The sequence below is a fragment of the Gymnoscopelus microlampas genome, assembly GCF_963454915.1.
Source record: "Gymnoscopelus microlampas genome assembly, chromosome: 23".
NCBI classification, from domain to species: domain Eukaryota; kingdom Metazoa; phylum Chordata; class Actinopteri; order Myctophiformes; family Myctophidae; genus Gymnoscopelus; species Gymnoscopelus microlampas.
In genome coordinates, this window is record NC_139960.1 from 27,855,202 (window position 1) to 27,876,555 (window position 21,354).

Genomic DNA, 21,354 nt, shown 5'->3' on the forward strand with positions numbered 1-21,354 from the left:
CATGAATTGCTCAAGCCCCGCCCCCTCTGTCTTCCCATTGGCTGGCCTTTAAACAGCCATAACTCAAGTTCGCAGCATGCTACGGAGTACAAATTTTGGACATGGACTAAAACCACCAATAGGGACAAACTGTAATTACTTAAGCCCCGCCCCCTCTGTCTGCCCATTGGCTGGGCTTTAAACAGCCATTATTCCAGTTTGCAGCATGCTACCAAGTACAAATTTGGTAAGTGGACTCAGACCACCAATAGGGACGAACTGAAATGAGTTAAGCCCCGCCCCAAAGGCACCGCTTCCTTCACACAGGGTGTGATTTTTTTTTTTCAAAGTAAAAAAAAAGTGCTTAGGAAGCGAGATACAGCCTTTTTCAGTTATAAGTTAAACAAGGAGAGGATGGAGCTGCAAATCTTCAGATAATGATATCTTGGGTTCTGAGAAAAAAAAAAAAAAAAAAAAAAAAAATATATATATATATATATATATATATATATATTATTTTTTTTCTATTTTTTTCAAGAACACGTGAATGGCACGTTGCACCATAGCGGTAAAACACGTGAAACACGTTAATGGCACTAAATGAGTTAAGACCTGAGACCCAGAAGCAAAGATTTGAGTTAAAATGTTCGCTTTAAAACAACATGTATTCAAAGATTTTCACGATTTTTCAAAAATAGCAGATCTACAAGCTCATAGCGCGGCACTCGGTGCCGCGCTATGAGCTCGTAGATCTGCTATTTTTTAATAGCCAAAGTGTAAAATAATTATTTTTAGCTAAAAATGACACAGATGCGTTCCAGGTCTTAATGGGTTCATATTATTATTTTTACTTCTGACCTTGAATTATTGCTCCGGCTGATTGTGTGAAATATCATGATGGACTAAAGGAATTCTTCACTGGCCATCTACGTTTTGGGGATTTTCTCTTGTATCACCATTCCGCTGGCACTTCAGACAGAGGAGTGTTTTTTATAGTGTAACTGGAACCCTGCCAGACCCAGGCTGGCACACATAATTCAAGCGGTCACCCTTTAATTCGTTCCTTTCCATTTGCATACACTTGTGGGTTCCCTGAGGGGGGGGGGGGGGGGGGGGGGAATCGGTGGCAGCACTTGAAAGACAGGAAGGAGGGAAAATTGAACCAGGAAGACAGAGCATGCAGTTGTTGTTTTTTTACGGTTTGCCCCATAACTGGGTCATGAGTTCCATTACGGGATTTGAGTTTGCATCACTTTCTACGTACACACACATGTTTATGTCACTTTTTACGTACACACACATGTTTATGTCACTTTCTACGTACACACACATGTTTATGTCACTTTCTACGTACACACACATGTTTATGTCACTTTCTATGCTTTGCTGCATTCCGCCACAATAGGATATCGTCGCGGTCGAGCCTCCTATCGCCATATTTATAACTTTTTGTGTTTTTTTGGTAAATTAACCCATTAAGATAATAGCACATATACAAGCTCGTAGCGCGGCGCCGAGTGCCGCGCTACGAGCTTGTAGATCTGCTATTTTTTTTAAATGGTGAAAATGTGTGCACATCTTTTAATATATTGTTTTAAAGCACGTTTTTTTAACTCAGATCTTTGCTTCTGGAACAAAACATTTTGAGATGGGGGTCGGCGGCCAAATACATATAGTTTTGGGGGTCCTTGACATGAAAAAGTTTGAGCACCACTGATATAGAAACATACGTTTTTCAGAAAACTGTTAGGATTTAGGAGACATGTAGAATCGGCTTCAGGTCTTAATGGGTTAATATTAATGTTATATTATCATTTCAATCTTGGTGTTTTGCCAATTATTTGGGGGCCCACTTGCCATGGCCTCACGGTCGGGGCAAACATTGCTCCACTCTCTTCTCACACCAAACCAGCCCTTTGTTTGGAGCGGCAGTTCATCCACTGCCAGCTTCTTGTCTCACAGCAGCGAAGTAGCGTATATTTAACCCATTAAGACCGGGATTATTTTATACTTTGGGCTATTCAAAAATAGCAGATCTACAAGCTCATAGCGTGAATATATATATATACATATATGTTTTTTAAAGCAATTTTTCTTTTACTCAAATTTTTGCTTCTGGTCTGGGGATTCGTCTTCTAAATCCTAAATGTTTTTTAGTTTTTTTTACTTAAGTTGCTATAATATCAGTGGTCCTCAAACTTTTTCATGTCAAGGACCACCCAAAATTATATGTATTTGTCCGCGGACCCCCCCCCCCCATCTCAAAATATGTTGTTCCAGCAGGGACCCCCAGGAGCAAAGATTTGAGTAAAAAAAATGTACATAAATATTCAAACATTTGACAAATTATTATTTTTTTAAATAGCAGATCTACAAGCTCATAGCGCGGCACTCGGTGCCGCGCTATGAGCTTGTAGATCTGCTATTTTTGAATAGCCCAAAGAAATCTTAAAATGACACAGACGCGTTCCCGGAATGAGTGGGTTAATCCCCAAAGCCTGTTCATCACCACAGCCCCCCCCCCTCCCTCTGGCTAAACGTGGTGACGGATTCACAAATCACCTCCAGGCGGTAAAGTAGCTTAATTAGATCCAGTCACAATGGATGTTTGGCGTACTGTAGGAGCGCAGACATTTAAATACACTGAAATATTTACTTAGCGCTGATATACTGACACAATTCCCTTAAATCGAACCGCGCCATTCGTGTGACTTTGTCAGGCGTTGTGTCTGTGCGGCACTAGATCATTCTGCTGTATTAACAAAAGGTCTCCCTTTGCGAGTGTAATTATCGTTCATTCATATGATCTACATGCTCATAGCGCTATGAGCATGTAGATCTGCTATTTTTCTAAAATCTTGAACATTAGTGATTTTTTTAAATTATATATATATTTGTTTTTAAGCAAACATTTTAACACAATTTTTTTTGCTTCTGGGGGTCCCTGGCACAACATATTTTCATATGGGGGTCCGTAGCCAAATATATATCGATTTGGGGGTCCCTGGCACGAACAAGTTTGAGAAGCACTGCTCTATGACATAATCTACTGTTTGACGTTTGACTCCAAAAACGTCCATTATAAAACGAAAGTAAAAAAAATGTGCCACCATTTTAAACATAGTGTGAACTGAAGTAATGCAGGGAGGTACTAAGTTAGCCTACTGGCAGCGTATACAAGACATTTGTCACCGATCTGTCCAGTGGTTTGTGAGATTACCCTCAGATCACCACACAGACAGACACACACACACACGACACAACCAGCGTATAGACGGCTAGTTTCGTACAGAGCCTCCAACGTTGCCTTTGTCCACACCGTAAATGTTGCCGTGCTAATTCAACTCTTGACGGTCAGTTTTTACATTTGAATTGATACTCAGGTTTTACTTTGCTTGTTCCGTAGCTCATTGGTTCTCAAAGTGGGGTCCGGGGACCCCCAAGGGTCCTTGGGGGGGGGTCCTTGGGGGGGGGGTTATGCTCATCAAAAATAGCATAATACGCTCATCAAAAATAGCAGATCTACAAGCTCATAGCGCGGCACCGAGTGCCGCGCTATGAGCTTGTAGATCTGCTATTTTTGAAAAATCTTGAATATGTGTGCATATCTTTGAATATATATATATTTGTAAAGCGACATTTTTTAACTCAAATCTTTGCATCTTGGGGGGGTCCCTGGCACAAAAAAAATTCAGATGGGGGTCCGTGGCCAAATGTAGATCAATTTAGGGGTCCCCATGGCATGAAAAAGGTTGAAAACCACTGCTGTAGTTGATAAACCACAGTGGGTCGCATTTGATAACTGGAAGTATCATGGAAAACGAACGGCGGCAAAGCTTAGTTTGAAGCTTATAAGTCCTGTAGCAGAGGCCCTCAGATTTTGAGATACCCCTACCCGAGGTAGAACAAAACACAACCATGTTTTTTCTTATCTTTAGGGTCTCCCATTAATGAAATGGATTGTTGTGAAATTTTATTTTGGGGCAAAATTAGTTGTTTTGGCTATTCTTTAGAACTACCTCAATCTCTGGAATAGGCAAATCCGAATAGGGCAAAGGTGACCAAAAATGCTATAACCTGAGAATGCTCACTCTTATCTTCATCAAATTTGCTGAGGTATGAACCAGGTGTTTACCCTACATCACCAAAGAGTCAGAATGTAATTTACCTAAAGAAATACTGAAATATAGTCCTTTAAACACACTTTTAGTTTAGGCGGAAATGGTACCTTTGTAGTGTGGACTCCTCTACTTTCCCTCATTTAGAAAAAAAACATACATTTATGTCAAACAAGCTGTTACTGCATAGCCTAAGATGCTATTAAACAATAACCAGTGGTTGTGTGGAGAGATCTAGTACAGTTTTATTGCAAATGAGATTTCTTTAGACTTACATACTGTCACGGTCCGCTCCTCGGACCGTGGACTGTGACTTTATTATTTAGCCTATGTCTGACCTTATATGGTATTGGACCCTTTTGGACCCTTTTGGCCACTCTTCCTGTTGTATTGTTCCCTGTTCTCCCTGTACTGTTATTTTGTAGTGTTGTCTTAGTGTTTCCTGTTTTGCCTTGTCGCCGCTTCCTGTCTTGTCTTGCCTGTTTGTGATTGCATTTGTAGTTCACCTGTGTCTTGTTCTGTTACAGCCAATCATGTGTTAATTGTCTTTTGTTCTCACCTGTGCCTAGTTAGTCCCTGTCTATGTATATGCCCCTCTGTTTCCAGTCTGTGTTGATTCTTTGTTGTTGTCACAGTGTTCTGTCAGTTACCTAGCCTTGCCTTGTTTTCCCTCTTTAGTTATTAAAACCCCTGCATCTGATCCGTTCTGTCTCCGCGTCACTGTCTGCGCTTGGGTCCTACAATTCTCTGCCCCGCACCGTGACAGAATGAATCAACCAAATGGACCCAGCGGACAGTCAGCAGATGGCTTTGGTGAAGTACTCTTCTTGCCTGCTAGCCATTGCCTGTTCACCAACCTGCTCTCCAGCCTGTCGATGGCCAGCCTACTCCTCAGCCTGCACCCCTTGGGGTTGTAGGCCTCCAGCCTCTCTGCTCCGAGCCTGCCCCTGTTGACCCTGTGTTCCCTGGGCCTGCCTTTGCTGAGACAGCTGCTTCCCTATGCTGGGTCTCGCTTGGCTATCATCAGGGGGAACCGGGCGAGGGGGCGTCTTCGTCCTGGCCTTCGACACCGCCCACGCTCCTCCTCTGCCCAGCATCCAGGAGCCTTCACTGCCCAGCATCCCGGAGCCTCCACGGTCCAACTCCTGCTTCGCCCCGGGTCAGCAGCGACGAACGGCGGGCGGCCTGCCGAGACGTCCGAACCTGGACGTGCTCCGCCAGTATCCAGGTGCGGTGTCCGGTCCTTCTGTGCTGGTTCGTGGTCTCGGCAGGGCCGCTCGTGACCCGTTTTCCGGTCGCCGCTGTCCGGGGCCTCTCCTGCCCTGCCTGTGCCCTCTGCGCCGATGCCCTCCGCGCAGAGCCCTGGCAGCCCCCCCCCCCCCTGGTTCTTCGCCTGCCGCCCGGGCCTCCCCAGCCGTGTCCCGGCTGGTTCCCGGCGGCCCATCTGGCCTCGACCCCCCTGTCTCCGTCCCTGGACCTTCGCCTGCCGTCCGGGCCTCCCCAGCCGCGCTCCGGCTAGTGCCCGGCGGCCCATCTGGCCTCGTTCCAGTCTTCTCGGCCTGGTCTTCGCCTGCTCAACCGGACTCACCTGCCGCAGTCCGGCCGGACCCGGTTGGCCTTCCCGGCCTCGACCCACGCCTCGCCTTCCTGCCCTGCCTGTGCCCTCTGCGCTGATGTCCTCCGCGCAGAGCCCTGGCAGCGCCCCCCCCCCCCCCCTCCCCCTGTCTCTGCCCCTTCCCCCACCGGAGGTTCTGGTCCGCTTCTCTGCCCCCCCCCCATTCCGGTTCTGGGACGCCTGGAAGTCGTCCCGTGGAGGGGAGGTACTGTCACGGTCCGCTCCTCGGACCGTGGACTGTGACTTTATTATTTAGCCTATGTCTGACCTTATATGGTATTGGACCCTTTTGGACCCTTTTGGCCACTCTTCCTGTTGTATTGTTCCCTGTTCTCCCTGTACTGTTATTTTGTAGTGTTGTCTTAGTGTTTCCTGTTTTGCCTTGTCGCCGCTTCCTGTCTTGTCTTGCCTGTTTGTGATTGCATTTGTAGTTCACCTGTGTCTTGTTCTGTTACAGCCAATCATGTGTTAATTGTCTTTTGTTCTCACCTGTGCCTAGTTAGTCCCTGTCTATGTATATGCCCCTCTGTTTCCAGTCTGTGTTGATTCTTTGTTGTTGTCACAGTGTTCTGTCAGTTACCTAGCCTTGCCTTGTTTTCCCTCTTTAGTTATTAAAACCCCTGCATCTGATCCGTTCTGTCTCCGCGTCACTGTCTGCGCTTGGGTCCTACAATTCTCTGCCCCGCACCGTGACACATACCCCTAATCACAGTATTCCATTTGTGTAATGCTTCTCTGTATTGAGGCCTGCAATTCTTAAAATGAATTAATCTATGCACCTTTGGTTTGGATGTGTATATAAAAAAGTTCTTACTACTGAAATCATAAATTCATATATCCATTAATTAATGACATGGCTTCATGTTGCCCCTGCCACACACAGCAATCATGTGTGAGTGTGATTGAATATGGTGCTGTACTTTGCATATATGAAAAAAAGCACCGTACCCTAAAAAAGCGCCTGGGAATCCATTGGACTTGTCCAAATTGCAGAGATACAATTAGATAATTGTGAAATCCAATATTTAGTTTGTGATTAAAACACTGAAATGGTCACCCGTTTAACTAATTATATAGTAAATGTCCAACTACTTATATTTATTTTTTACTGGAACAAGGCTTCAAGATATCCTCAAAACACAACAAAACTAATAGTCACAATTTGCAGTAATTCAGAAGGTGGTGGCAGAGAATATTGTCAGTTGAGAATATTTTCAATATTGAAAGGTTTTGGATAGCTCTGTGGATCAAATTTAGCCCAAACTAAATTCATCTTTGACTATACACCCCACCCCAAAAAAATGTCTTGCATTATGAACCAATCTCTCTGCACCCCTCCCCTTACCCACCCAACTCCTCCCCTACATACACGAGAATATTTATTTTTCTCGTGGACAAGCGCAGTGTCATCTTGTAGACACAAGATTTTGAAAAACATTAAATAGATGTTTTAACACATTAGGAAGGCAATAAGTGTGAGTGTGCAAAGAGGTTAGTGTAGTGGAGGTTAGTGTAGAGCTGTCAGAACCGAGTATCTACTGGGTGCCTAGACAGGGGGGAGTATGGGGTGTGGGTCTGGTCTAGAGTTTACACTGGGTGCAAAGGGGGATATACCTGGATGTGTGGGCAGGGCATATCCCTGCCCAACATAAATGGGCCTGGGGTTCCCCTCAGGTGGGTAGAGGGGAGTATAGGGGGTCACTGGATTGCTCCCTGGGCACTTGGAGCACAGAAGAGCAAAGTTAGGAGCCAAGGAGACCCTGAGCTTCTCCTCCCCCCCATGTCCGACATGCAAAACCTCCAACAGAAATGATACGCCATTTCAACGAAGACAGTTCTGCAAACGATACATGAAAGATAAACTTGTATCTTTGCCAGATCTCACTCCAAGTGGCTTAGGGTGCCTGCGCTCTCCTCGTTCTCAGCTCCTCCAAAAGCAAATTAGCATTTGGGATGCAAACGATTTCTAAGTCACGGCACGCTGGAGGACGGAGTGAGAAGGAGGCAGAAATTAAGGTATTGGAATTTAGCTAATGCGTGAGGCTGAGAGGAGTGTCCCTATGTCGCCTGGCTCACTGGATAGTCCCACTGGTCCCAAGTGGACCTCCACGCTTGCTCCCAAGATAGGCATTCCCGAGATAGGCTCTCTTTAGTTAGCATAGGTAGTGAGGACAGTCCCCAGTGGTGGTGGTTGTAAGACCTCCACATGTTCCAAGACTGTGTCATATACATATGTATGTATGCCAAATGGACCTCCTGGCGGGTCTGGCTGGCTCCTATGCCCGAGATAGGCGCTCGTGAGTGGGCATAGGCATTCGTAAGGAGGGTCGCCCCCCCATAGTGGTGGTTGTAAGACCTCCACGTGGTGGTGCATGACTGTGTGTCAGGCAGACAAGGGTGTATGTCGGACTGGCTCACAGGAGAGTCGTGGTGGCTGACCGTTAATATTCCCAGGGGCCCCCAGTGACTTATCATTATGGCTCAGAGCGTCCTCTCCCCTCTCCAGAACAGCTCCACAACAAAAACTTGGTGTTTGCCTAAAGCAATGCTTGTTTGTGAGATAGCAGCAGAGACACAGCCCCTTATGGGCGTGGAGGTCGGTTAGATTGGGATTCTATGGGGAGACTGGAGCCCAGGGCGTCATGGGCTGTCCCCTATACGTACCTTCTTGCTGTTAAAAATATCAAGGTTCAAGCTTATTGCCAGCAGTACCAATCATAAAATAAAGTCATGTGAAATTAATTTTGCACTAAAACCTCACACAACTACTAGTCTCAGGAATAAGGAGATGTTTGTGACAAGCACATCTGCACCTTATCCACGCCACACTCCTCCACCACCCCTGCCTAGACACCCAGACACTAGATACATGTTGTGATAGCTCTGTACTGACTTGCACATCCTCTCTAGGCCCATAAGGGGCCATTTCTCTCCACTGTATCCCCACTTAGGAGTCCATCTTCCCCATAGACCAGACAAGTGGCCATTCTTTTTAGTGTAGCGTTGTGAGCTTGTACATCGGCTATTTTCACAATGTTTGCCTCTTTCTTACCTAATATTTGAGATAATATTGAGTCTTAAGAGTAATTCAATTGTAACTTTAGAAATGTGCAGATACCCTGTATACACATACTGTATGTTGGTTTGTTTACTGTTGAGTATTGAAAACAATGTTGCACATCAAGCTAACCATCTGGGTGGGGACCCCCCAAAATCATTTGGGGGACCCCCAGTTTGGGAACCAGACACCTTTACAAACAAATTGGTGAAGACATTTCTCAGTGAATTTCTTCCAAGATTTGTGTAATATTCCCAGTCTATCACATTGGCAGCCATGTTTTACAAATGTCACAGTACCTACCACCCAGTAATAATTCATTCATTCCTTATTGGTATCAAAAGAAATCTTGAAAGCTTCAACAGAATGTGAATTACATGTATAGGTGATGAATATACCAATCCTGGGCATTATGGCATGTAGAAAAGGGAGAAATGTCAAATTACATTGTTAAATATGCTTATAACCAATTGCTTTAATATATAATTGTACTTATAATCACTTGACTATAATTTATATATGCTAATTGGATTCCTAGATCACCAAAAATTGGATTAGGCACCAAAATGACTTGTGTAGGGCAAATAATGAAGGAGTAATGGTCTTTTAAGGAACTGGTGACGGCCATCTTGGACATTTGACATTTCTAATGATCAGATTTTGGTAAACTTTTGATATGTTATTAAGTACACCTGATACTACAATAAACCATTGAGAAACCTTTGGTTCTAATTATTTTTGGGTCAAACCATATTTGCACCCGCCTATAATGTTTTATTTCCAGAGATGGGTTATGTCTAAAGAAGTCTAATTTGCAATAAAACTGTACTAGATCTCTCCACACAACCACTGGTTATTGTTTAATAGCATCTTAGGCTATGCAGTAACAGCTTATTTGACATAAATATATGTTTTTTTTCTAAATGAGGGAAAGTAGAGGAGTCCACACTACAAAAGTACCATTTCCGCCTAAACTAAAAGTATGTTTAAAGGACTATATTTCAGTATTTCTTTAGGTAAATTACATTCTGACACTTTGGTGATGTAGGGTAGACACCTGGTTCATACCTCAGCAAATTTAATGAAGATAGGAGTGAGCATTCTCAAGTTATAGCATTTTTGGTCACCTTTACCCTATTCGGATTTGCCTTTTTTCAGAGATTGGGGTAGTTCTAAAGAATAGCCCAAAAAACTAATTTTGCCCCAAAATAAAATTTCACAACAATCCATTTCATTAATGGGAGACCCTAAAGATAAGAAAAAACATGGTTGTGTTTTGTTCTACCTCGGGTAGGGGTATCTCAAAAACTAAGGCCTTTTTTGAGGGCTTGCTACAGGACTATTAGGTGACGAGAGACAGAGACCACAGCTACATACTGTATACAGTACCACCTAATGGAATAGATCAATCATTACTGCCCTTAACCCATTAAGACCGGGAACGCATCTGTGTCGCATCTTTGGCTATTAAAAAATAGCAGGTCGTAGCGCGGCACTGAGCTTGTAGATCTGCTTTTTTTTTTTTGTGTGAAAATGCGTGCAAATCTTTGAATATATATGTTTTTTAAAGCAAACATTTTTGACTACAATCTTTGCTTCTGGGGGATTCTACAATGTATTTTGAATCCTAACAGTTTTTATTTATTTATTATTATGTTGCTATAATATCAGTGGATTTCAAACTGTTTTCGTATCGAGGACCCCCCAAAATGTTGTCCCAGGGACCCCCTGTGTTCACTTTAAAATATATATATATATATATTCAAAGATTTGCAAAACATTTTTGAACAGCCGAAGTATAAAATAATGGTTAAAGTCGTGACGCGGATGCGTTCCCGGGTTTGAATGGGTTTAAAGTTCTTACAGACACCGGGTTATAGGATTCTATTTGCAATCTGTTCATTACTGAACGATCATGTTTTATCAAGTCCGCCGATTAAATATGAAGCCCGCCCACACTTAATCTTAACCTCCTCTTCCGAGACCTTCCGCTAATAGCTCTTTTATCTGCTAAGATCATGCCTCTCGCAGATATTGAGTGGCACTGCCTTCACGCTGTTACAGTTCCTCAACATTTAAAACCCTTTTCAATCCGGGAACGCGTCTCTGTCATTTTAGATTAATTTGTCTATTCAAAAATAGCAGATCTACAGGCTCGTAGCGCGGCACAGAGTGCCGCGCTACGAGCCTGTAGATCTGCTATTTTTGAACAATCGTGAAAATGTGTGCAAATCTTTGAAAGCGATTTTTTTAAACACAAGTCTTTGCGTCATGGGAGTCCCTGGAACTAAAATGTTTTGAGATGGGGGTCCGTGGCCAAATATATATCATTTTGGGGGTCCTTGACATGAAAAGGTTTGAGCACCACTGATATAGAAACATACGTTTTTCAGAAAACTGTTAGGATTAAGAAGACATTTGTAGAATCCCTTGAAGCAATAAGATTTGAGTTACAAATGTTCGCTTTGAAAAATATGTATTCAAAGATTTGCACAAAATGTTCAAGGATTTTCAAAAATAGCAGATCTACAAGCTCATAGCGCGGCACTCGGTGCCGCGCTATGAGCTTGTATATCTGCTATTTTTGAATGGGCAGGGAAATCTTAAAATGACACAGATGCTTTCCCGGTCTTAATGGGTTAATACACTGAGAGCAGTTATACATGGATAAATTAACACTTTGTTTGACTGTGTATTTATGTTTCATTGTCATCTTTGTCTTCGATTGGATCTTGCTTTGACTTTGCTGGAGCGTGCCGTTTCAATCTCACTTAGAGGATACTAATTGAAACCTCCTGTCGGGTCTCATCAAAGCCGTCGAACGCAGCAGGAGCAAAAATAAGACAAATCTTTTAAGTTGCACCATCTTTTTCATTCTTTTTTAGACTAAATCATTTTTGTTCTCTCACCATTGCAGGTCACTATTCACCCTGGAAGACCGCTAAACAGGTAACATGCAGCAGCTCCCAAAACCTGGACTGCACCCATCTCTGCTTTTTGGAAAACATTATCATTAAAGGTAGGGTAAGTGTTTTTTTTTTTTGGTTAAAACATTTTTTGGTTCTTTTGTTAAAAGGTTACAGCACTATATTCTGATAGTAATCATTGTTATAGAGTGTTCGTTCAGTCACAGGGGCCTCCCCGTATCTCCAGCTCAGAAAATACATGTTCAGGTTGGTGACAAAATTTCAGCCAATCAGGAGAGAGTACCCATTTATCAGCTTCATTTTTATAGCGTTCCAGTTCCAATTGTGTCTGCACATTTTTGTTGTGTCCTCACTTCCCGTCCTGATTGGATGAAATTGGTATCCCGACCTGAAAATGCATTTTCTGTTTAACAAAGAGCTGGAGAGACGTGGAGACTCCTGTTACTGAACACGCGCTCTATAGCAATGAGTACCATCAGAATATAGAGCTATTTAACACTTGTTTCAACCAAAGAAAATCACGTACCCTACCTTTTAATAGATATTCATGTATTAGTTAACCAATGGCTGCAGTGTGCAAATATCTGCTTTCCCTCGAATGACGTAATTATTATGCTACATAAAACCACCGCTGCTGTTCTCCTTTCTAGATACCGTATGGAAATTAATATTCTATATCGCACCCTCCCCCCTGCACTCACCACTACTGACACCACTTGATATTAGATTGCCTTTGTAGCTCCTGCAATAACCCATTAAGACCGGGAACGCATAATGTGTCGTTTTAAGATTTCTTTGGGCTATTCAAAAACAGCAGATCTACAAGCTCATAGCGCGGCACCGAGTGCCGCGCTACGAGCTTGTAGATCTGCTGTTTTTGAAAAATCGTGAGAATTTGTGCAAATTCTTTTGAATATATATATATTTTTAACGTGAACATTTTTAACTCAAATCTTTTGCTTCAGGGCATTTTACAAATGTCTTCTAAATCCCAACAGTTTTTTGATCAAACCTATGTTGCTATAATATCAAGTGGTTCTCAAACTTTTTTTCATGTCAAGGAACCCCAAAATGCCATGTATTTATTTGGCTGCGGACCCCCGTCTCAAAATGTTTTGTTCCAGGGACCCCCCCAGATTCAAAGATTTTAGTTAAAAATGTATATATATATATATATTCAAAGATGTGCACACATTTTCACGATTAATAGAAGATCTACAGTGCCGCGCTACGAGCTTGTATTTCTGCTATTTTTGAATAGCCAAAGAAATCTAAAAATGACACACAGGTGCGTTCCCGGTCTAAATGCAATAACCAGTACTCGAGAGTTGACCCTTTCTCATCCTGTGCTGGAGGAAGAAAAGGTCAAGTAAGCCACTCGTGGATATGTAGCACCACTAGAGCTTTGAACCTGCGAGTCAGACCTGGCGCTCTAAGCCATACTCAGCCATTGTGGGTTGACTGCGCTCATGCGGCAGTGGTTGGAAGAAGTACTCACAATTTTGTACTTGAGTAAAAAGTACCAATACCACGATGTAGAAATAGTCTCGTTACAAATAAAAGTCCGGTGTTTAAAATGTACTTGGGTGCAAAAGTATTTGCTTTGAAATATACTCAAGTACTGAAAGTAAAAGTACTCATTTTGCAGAATGTCCCATTTCACGACTTTGCAAATGTATAGAAATGCTTTGAAAGTAGCAGATCTACAAGCTCACAACGCGTCGCTTCGTGAGCTTGTAGATCGGCTATTTTCAAATAGCCGAATAATATGCATAGAGCTGAAGTAGTTAATGCATGTAGTAACTACATTTTTCAAATAATTGCAGTGGAGTAAAAGGACAATATTTTGCCTCTGAGATGTAGTGGAGTGGAGTGGAGGAGTAAAAGTATTGAAAATTGGAAACACTCCAATCCAGTAAAGTAAAAATTCCTCAAAAGTGTAATTAAGTACAGTACTCAAGTACACGGAGTAAATTTCCAGATTAAATGTACTTAGTTACTTTACACCACTGCACATGATGGAAGGCAGTATAGAGTTGTCCTACCACTGTTCTAGTGATGTTATCATCTGTGATCTCACTGTGTCTGCATCTAAATGCCTTTCCAATCCTTCTCTCAGATATTAACCACTTCAAGTATAGGCTAATAACACTTGGGTTGTGTACTTACCTGGTCAGATTACATTGCTCCATCGCGCAGTTGATTAGAAACGATTGATCCAAAAATAGCATCTCATTGACTTGAAACGGCTCTCAAAGTCACTCTTTTAGCACATGAACAAACGCAAACAAAGCTGATTCTGACAATAACATCACAAAGCCAAGCACGGCCCGGGTCTTCTTCCTTCCTTCCTCCACAGCAAATGGCTAATTCAACATGTTGTAAACATTTAACCCATTAACACATGGGGTGCCAGATTTTTTTAAAAACAGAGTACACTGAGTGCCAGGATTTTTAACCATTTTTTAGGAGCCGAGATACAGGCTTTTGAAGTCATAAGTTAACCAGGAAGTGGATTGGAGTCTAAATCTTCGGAAAATGATATCTCCTGGTGCTGTGAAGGAAAGAAAAAAAAAAATTGAAAAAAAATGTTTTGATTTTTTTTTTTTTTTTTTCAAAAAACATATATATACGGTTTTGGCACTCCATGGTTGTATTCCCAAAACCGTATATATACGGCACCCAATTTGTTAAGACCTGAGGCGATTCTTAAAAATGTTTTCTAAATCCTAACAGTTTTTTGAAAAAAAATCCCTTTTTTTTTTTTCAAGATTTTTCAAAAATAGCAGATCTACAAGCTCATAGCGCGGCACTCGGTGCCGCGCTGTGAGCTTGTATATCTGCTATTTTTGAATAGCCAAAGAAATCTAAAGTGACACAGATGCGTTCCAGGTCTTAAAGGCTTAAAAACAAATGTTATAGAGTACAGAAGTCCTGACGTTCACTCGTTCATCCCCTGGGTCGTAAAGTCATTTCTCTATGGAGAATAACATTGGGTCGTCATAGAATCGTCTCATATAAGCATTGTGGTCCAAAAATAAACAAACCGTCTCGGCGATATTGTCAAGGAGGTGGCCCTGCATCGTTTATGATAGTCAGTCACTCATTTTACTAATTCGGTGGAAGTAACATTAGAGTTTTCTCGCGGTCAGTTGATGCTTCATATCCATAAGAGTAAGACCGCTGGGATCATTTGTTTATTTTTGGAACACAGTTCTTATTTGACACGAAAACGCGACCACATGGTCGCGTTTTTTGGTCAGACTTTGGTGCTCTATATTGGGTTTTGTGATGTTATATATTGTCAGAATCAACTTTGTTTGCATTTATGTGCTAAAAGAGTGACTTTTTTTTGTTTCACCATATAATGGAAGTCAATGAGGAGCTATTTTTGGGTAATTAATTTCTAATCACCTGCGCAGCGGAGCAATTAATCTTGCCGAATGGACTAGTTACATCAATAAAAGGTAACGACGCAATCCAAACCTCTACCAAAGTGTCCTGTTGCTTTAAGCCCTGTATATGCTTTGCCATAAGACGAATTGCGAAAATAGCAAATCTGCAAGCTCAGTTGAAATTAATGCTATAGCTTGTAGATAGCTGCTACAGTATTTTAGCTTTCAAAGATCTTTTTTAATGGAGCCTATCTATTGTTAAGATGCATATACGCTTATTGACCTTATAGTTTAATTCCATGGTTCTTTACGTGATCTCATACTAACAAACAAAACATCGCCTCGCCATTTGTCTTAACCCATTAAGACCGGGAAGGCATCAGTGCCATTTTTACGATTTTTTTGGGCGGGCTATTCAAAAATAGCAGATCTACAAGCTCATAGCACGGCACCGAATGCCGCGCTATGAGCTTGTATATCTGCTATTTTTGAAAAAGAAAAACGTGAAAATGTGTGCAAAGCTTTATTTCTTAAAGCGAACATTTGTAACTCAAATCTTTGGAACTAAATATTTTTTTTTAAATAGCAGATCTAGATCTTGTATATCTGCTATTTTTGGTTAGCCAAAGAGATCTTGAAACGAGACAGATGCGTTCCCAGTCTTAATTAATCTTATACCGTATCTATTATAGCAGCTTGTTTGTGGGTGCGTGTGTGTGTGCGTGTGTGTGTGTGTGTGTGTGTGTGTGTGTGTGTGTGTGTGTGTGTGTGTGTGTAAGTGGCCGAGTCTGTGCGGGTGAGCGGGCCTAACCCAGTTCAGCCGTCATTTCCTCCCCGGGACGTTCCAACCGGCTCCTAACCCCCAAATAATCCATACAAACAAATAATCCATACAAACAACGGGCGAGGGCTCAGTGGGGAAGAGCCTCCATTGTGGCCGGTCTTCAACGTCATCAGCTTCCAAGATACTCATTGTTCATGGAGAGCTTTCCCCCCCCCCTTTCTTTTCGGTGATTCTCTTCAGACGCCCCCGGATTAACCCGTTGAAACCTGGAACGCATCTGTGTCATTTTTTGATTTGAGCTAAAAAAGCATTGTTTTACGCTTTGGCTATTCAAAAATAGCAGATCTACAAGCTCGTAGCGCGGCACCGAGTGCCGCGCTACGAGCTTGTAGATCTGCTATTTTCGAAAAATCGTGAAAATGTGTGCAAATCTTTGAATATCATATTCTTTTAAAGCGAACATTTGTAACTCAAATCTTTGCTTCCTGGGCGGTCCCTGGAACAAAATATTTTGAGATGGGAGTCGGCGGCCAAAAACATATCATTTTGGGGGTCCTTGACATGAAAAAGTTTGAGCACCACTGATATAGAAACATGCGTTTTTCAGAAAACTGTTTTAGAAGACATTCGTAGAATCGGCTTCAGGTCTTCATGGGTTAAGTCTGATTCCATGCTCTTAGGGAAATGTTTTGACAGAGTACCAGTCCACAAATAAAGCCCCTCTCTCCGCTCTTTCCCCCCCAAGTACTAATTTCCTCACAGTCTCGCTGCCCTCACCTCCTGGTACTCGTTTGTTCTCTCTAATTTCCCCTCCAAACACACAAACACACACAGTCACACACACAGTCACGCACGCACACGCAACACACACACACACACACACACACACACACACACACACACACACACACACACACGCACACGCACACGCACACACACACACACTGCTCTCCGCCAAGAGCTGCCAAAGCCCTTGAACACACCGAAGGTTCAGTCTAGATTTAATTGGATATCATTTGTTACAGGAAGGTTTTGAACGCCCCGGAGAATGGAATATGGAAGAAACATGACTAATAAGGACGCATGGGGGAGTAGCCTAATTGACATGAGGACCTGAAGTCTGATCATTTCCTCCTATATCAAACCCCCCCCCCAGACGTTAGACTGTGTAATTGAGCTCCTATAGAGCTAGGGCTGTCACGCTCGACCCGGTACCGTCTGTTAAAAGGTGAACAACGTGTGAGTTCATAAAGGTCCTCTTAGGTTCAAGGAAGTACATGTATCTTTGAAAAGCCATACTTTCTGCAGGGATTCTCTGGCCATTATGTACAGTCATTTAGCCTATAGCCATGGTCTGCCCGCTTGAGCTGCATTAATGAGATTGGACAGAGAGAGAGAGGGAGAGGGAGAGAGAGGGAGGGAGAGAGGGAGAGAGCATGTGAAATAATGCTTTAGAAGTCGAGTCCCTGCCTTAACCCTTTAAGACCGGGAACGCATCTTTTTTTCATTATTTCTTTGGGCTATTAAAAAAATAGCAGATCTACAAGCTAATAGCGCCGCACCGAGTGCCGCGCTATGAGCTTGTAGATCTGCTATTTTTTGATTTTTTTTTTAAATTCGTGAGCATTTTGTGCAAATCTTTGAATATGTGTCTTTAACTCAAATCTTTGCTTCTGGGGATTCTACAAATGTCTTCTAAATCCTAACAGTTTTTTTCAATTTTGTTCATGTCAAGGACCTCCCAAAATGATATGCATTTGGCCGCGGACCCCCATCTCAACATAATTTGTTCCAGGGACCCCCAGCAGAAGCAAAGATTTACAAATGTTCGCTTTAAAAATACATACATTCAAAGATTTGCCCACGATTAAATTGTCTTTTTTTTGCAGATTTTTACAAGCGAGTGCAGCGCTATGACTATGAGCTTGTAGATCTGCAATTTTTTTTCCGTGCCCGGTTTTAATGGGTTAATAACGTCCTCCGCCTCGGCCGCCCGGCCCATCCGGACCCTCCTTCAGATCAATAGCAGACGTGACTGAAGCCACAAAGACGGGAAAGCGCTTTGATGGCTCTGTAGTATACGACCCGATCCCCAACGCCCAATGCCAATCTCATTGAAGTGTGCCACATGGAGCCGCCGTCTCATTTTCACTGACACTCGCCATTCCCCTCGGGATACGTCTCTCTCACACACACTTCTGTGACATAATCAACATGCTCGTCTCGCCTATCCGTTTCGCATGCTCGCCCGCGACAAGCATCGAGGTTGACATTCTGATAGGCTGGCGCTTGTCAAAACACAATATGGCAGTGGCATATGCTAATTGGCAGCGGTGTAAAGTAACATTTACTCAAGTACTGTACTTAAGTACAATTTTGAGGTGCTTTTACTTTACTGGAGTATTTACAATTTTCTATACTTTTACTTCTACCTCCACTACATCTCAGAGGCAAATATTGTACTTTTACTCCACTACAATTATTGGAAAACTTTAATTACTAGTTACATTGTAGATATAAATGATTACATTATATAAAACATACATTAACCACTTTAGCCCTATTTTATACCGAGGCTATTTGAAAACAGTAGATCTACAAGCTCACAACGCGTCGCGATGCGACACGTTGTGAGCTTGTAGATCTACTATTTTCAAATATTTCAATACTTTTACTTTTGGTACATTTGGTACATGACATTTTGATGCCAATACTTTTGTACTTTACTTGTAACAGAGTACTTCTACATTGCAGTATTGATACTTTTACTTAAGTAAAACATTTGAGTATTTATTCCACCGCTGCCGATAGGCTAACGTTGTCAAAACACATGTGTTTGGAACGTGGCGGTGACATGCGCTAATTGGCCATCATTTACACGTGCAAACTTGTGCATGACAGATTGCCAATCTAAACACATTCTTATGGAATAATACTGACAGTGAAATATATCCTTTGAGACGGTGGTTCTCAAACCTTTTCATGTCAAGGACCCCCAAATTGACACTTATTAGCCCGCGGACCCCGCATTTGAAAAGATATGCCAGGGACCCCCCATAAGAGAAGATTTTTACGGCTCTAGCAGTGATTCTCAACCATTTTAATTTCAAGGACCCCCAAGTTTGACTATTAGGGCTACGGACCCCCATTTAATGGCATTTCTATCTCTGGGACCCCAATTTATATTGTAAAATCAACCCATAAGGGTCCATTTGGTTCCATTCGTACACTCTCAGAGTTACAGACCCATAAGGGTCCATTTGGTTCCTCCTAACTATCCATCATTTAGCTGGGGACTCCCTGGAACTCCCTCAAGGACCCCTGGGGGTCCCCGGACCCCACTTTTCGAACCAAAGTAAAAAGGACTTTTACTTGAATAAGAGTATTCTTATATTGCAGTATTGGTACATTTACTTAAGTAAAGAATTTGAGTACTTTTTCCACCACTGCACATGGACCCTATCCTCACTTGAGCGATCCTGCCTGTGTGGTTTGAATGATTAACACTGTTACCCAGAACTATCTGTCTTGTCATGGCGTCCCAAGTTTTCTGTCTCCCTCATCTGTGTTTTCAATGACGGCAGCTTAACCCATTAAGACCCGGGGAAGCGTCTGCGTCATTTTAACCCTTGAAGAACTGAGGCGATTCTTAATTTTTTTTTCCAAATCCTAACAGTTTTTTGAAAAGAAAAAAAAAAAAAAATGTTTTCAAGATTTTTCAAAAATAGCAGATCTACAAGCTGAGCTTGTAGATCTGCTATTTTTGAATAGCCAAATAAATCTAAAGTGACACAGATGCGTTCCAGGTCTTAATGGGTTAAGATTTCTTTGGGCTATTCAAAAATAGCAGATATACAAGCTCATTTTTAACTTCAATCTTTGCTTCTGGGGATTCTACAAATGTCCTCTAAATCGTATCTTTTATTTTATTTTAACTCATGTTAATCAGTGGTTCTCAAACTTTTTTCATGTAAAGGACCCCCAAAATGATATGTATTTGTCCACGGACCCCCCCGACCCCTCCCCCCACATCAAAATATTTTGTTCTAGGGACCCCCAGAAGCAAAGATTTTAGTTAAAAATGTATATATATATATCAAAGATTTGCACACATTTTCAATTGTTTTCTAAAATAGCAGGTCTACAAGCTGGTGGCGCAGCACTACGAGCTTGTATATCTGCTATTTTTGAATAGCCAAAGAAATCTAAAAATGACACCGATTCTTTCCCGGTCTAAAGGGGTTATAAAACAACATCGACTTCTGTTTACAACTAACCTCACTACTGATACTGATACTAACCCCCGACCTCACTGCTTGCCTGGCTTTATTTAGTCACATCATAACAAACCCTCTATAGACTCCAGTTTGACCGACCGGAGCTCAAAAGTGAGGCGTGGGCAAGGTGGGAGGGGCTTACTGACAACCCCCCCCCCTCCCCCCCTTGCCCACTGTGCTTTGCAGGTTCTGGAGCAGTGGGATTCGCAGCTGCAGGGCCAAAGCCAGGGCAGCCCTGCCCAGACCAGCCTGTCGGCCCCCGTTGTCCCCCATTGTGCCCCCTCCTACCCGACCCACCACCTCCACAGGGCCTCGGTCCCAGACTCAGCCGCCGAGGCCCTGGCCCTGCTGGCCAAACCCGACCCCTTTGACCTCTATGAGAAGTCCAGGTCTATCTATGAGAATAGGCGTAAGTACCAGATGATGCAAACGTAGTAGAAATAGGTCACCTTAGGGCTAGCACGCTAAGCTAAGATGCTAACATGCTAATAGTGTTAGCATCTTAGCTTAGCATGCTAGCCCCAAGGTGACCTATACTACTACTTACAAACTATAGGCACCATGTAAAACCGTCTTATTATTGGTGTATAGCAGTGGGGGTTTTTTTCAACCCTTTTCACATCAAGGTCCATTATTTATTCAGCATTTGAGCCAGGGACCACCATTTGATGAGATTTAGACTCAAAAGTTAAGAATATTTTGTTTATCATTGGATACGATTTTGTCCACAATTCCATGCTGTATTGATCTTGGTACCATAGGAGAGATAACAGACAAACGTTGATCAAAATAACCCCTATTTAATTAAGTAATGCAGATGTTTAACAATAATTTAACTCTTGAGAGCGTAAAATGAAACCAAATGGACCCGTAAGGGTCCATTCAACTTTGGTTCAAGTCTCCATCATTTAGCTGAGGACCACCTGGAAACCCCTCAAGAACCACTGGTGGTCCCCGGACCGCTGGTTGTAAACCACTGGTGTATAGGTAAAGAAGATTCTGCCTCCCTTTTTACGGGTGGAATGAGATGCAGACATAACTCGGTCACATACACAAACGCTCGCAATAGTGACACAATAGTGACACAACACAAAGCAACATGACTCGAACTCATGACCACGACCCAGTGCTCAGAGTAAGCCGAATTTGGCATTAAAAGCTCCTGAGAAACTCAAACTTTGTGGGCATACTCTGTCATACA

At 42.5% G+C, this 21,354-nt stretch overlaps 1 protein-coding gene across 1 annotated transcript in view; it reads left to right on the forward strand.

The window, feature by feature from the left end:
• LOC311040288 (membrane-associated guanylate kinase, WW and PDZ domain-containing protein 2-like) overlaps window positions 1-21,354 on the forward strand; it is a 323,523-nt gene that overhangs the window by 264,696 nt on the left and 37,473 nt on the right. Inside the window, exons 12-13 of the mRNA XM_084050480.1 lie at window positions 11,688-11,719; window positions 20,340-20,562. Of these exons, the coding sequence (XP_083906606.1) occupies window positions 11,688-11,719; window positions 20,340-20,562 (255 nt within the window). The remainder of the gene's footprint in view (window positions 1-11,687; window positions 11,720-20,339; window positions 20,563-21,354) is intronic.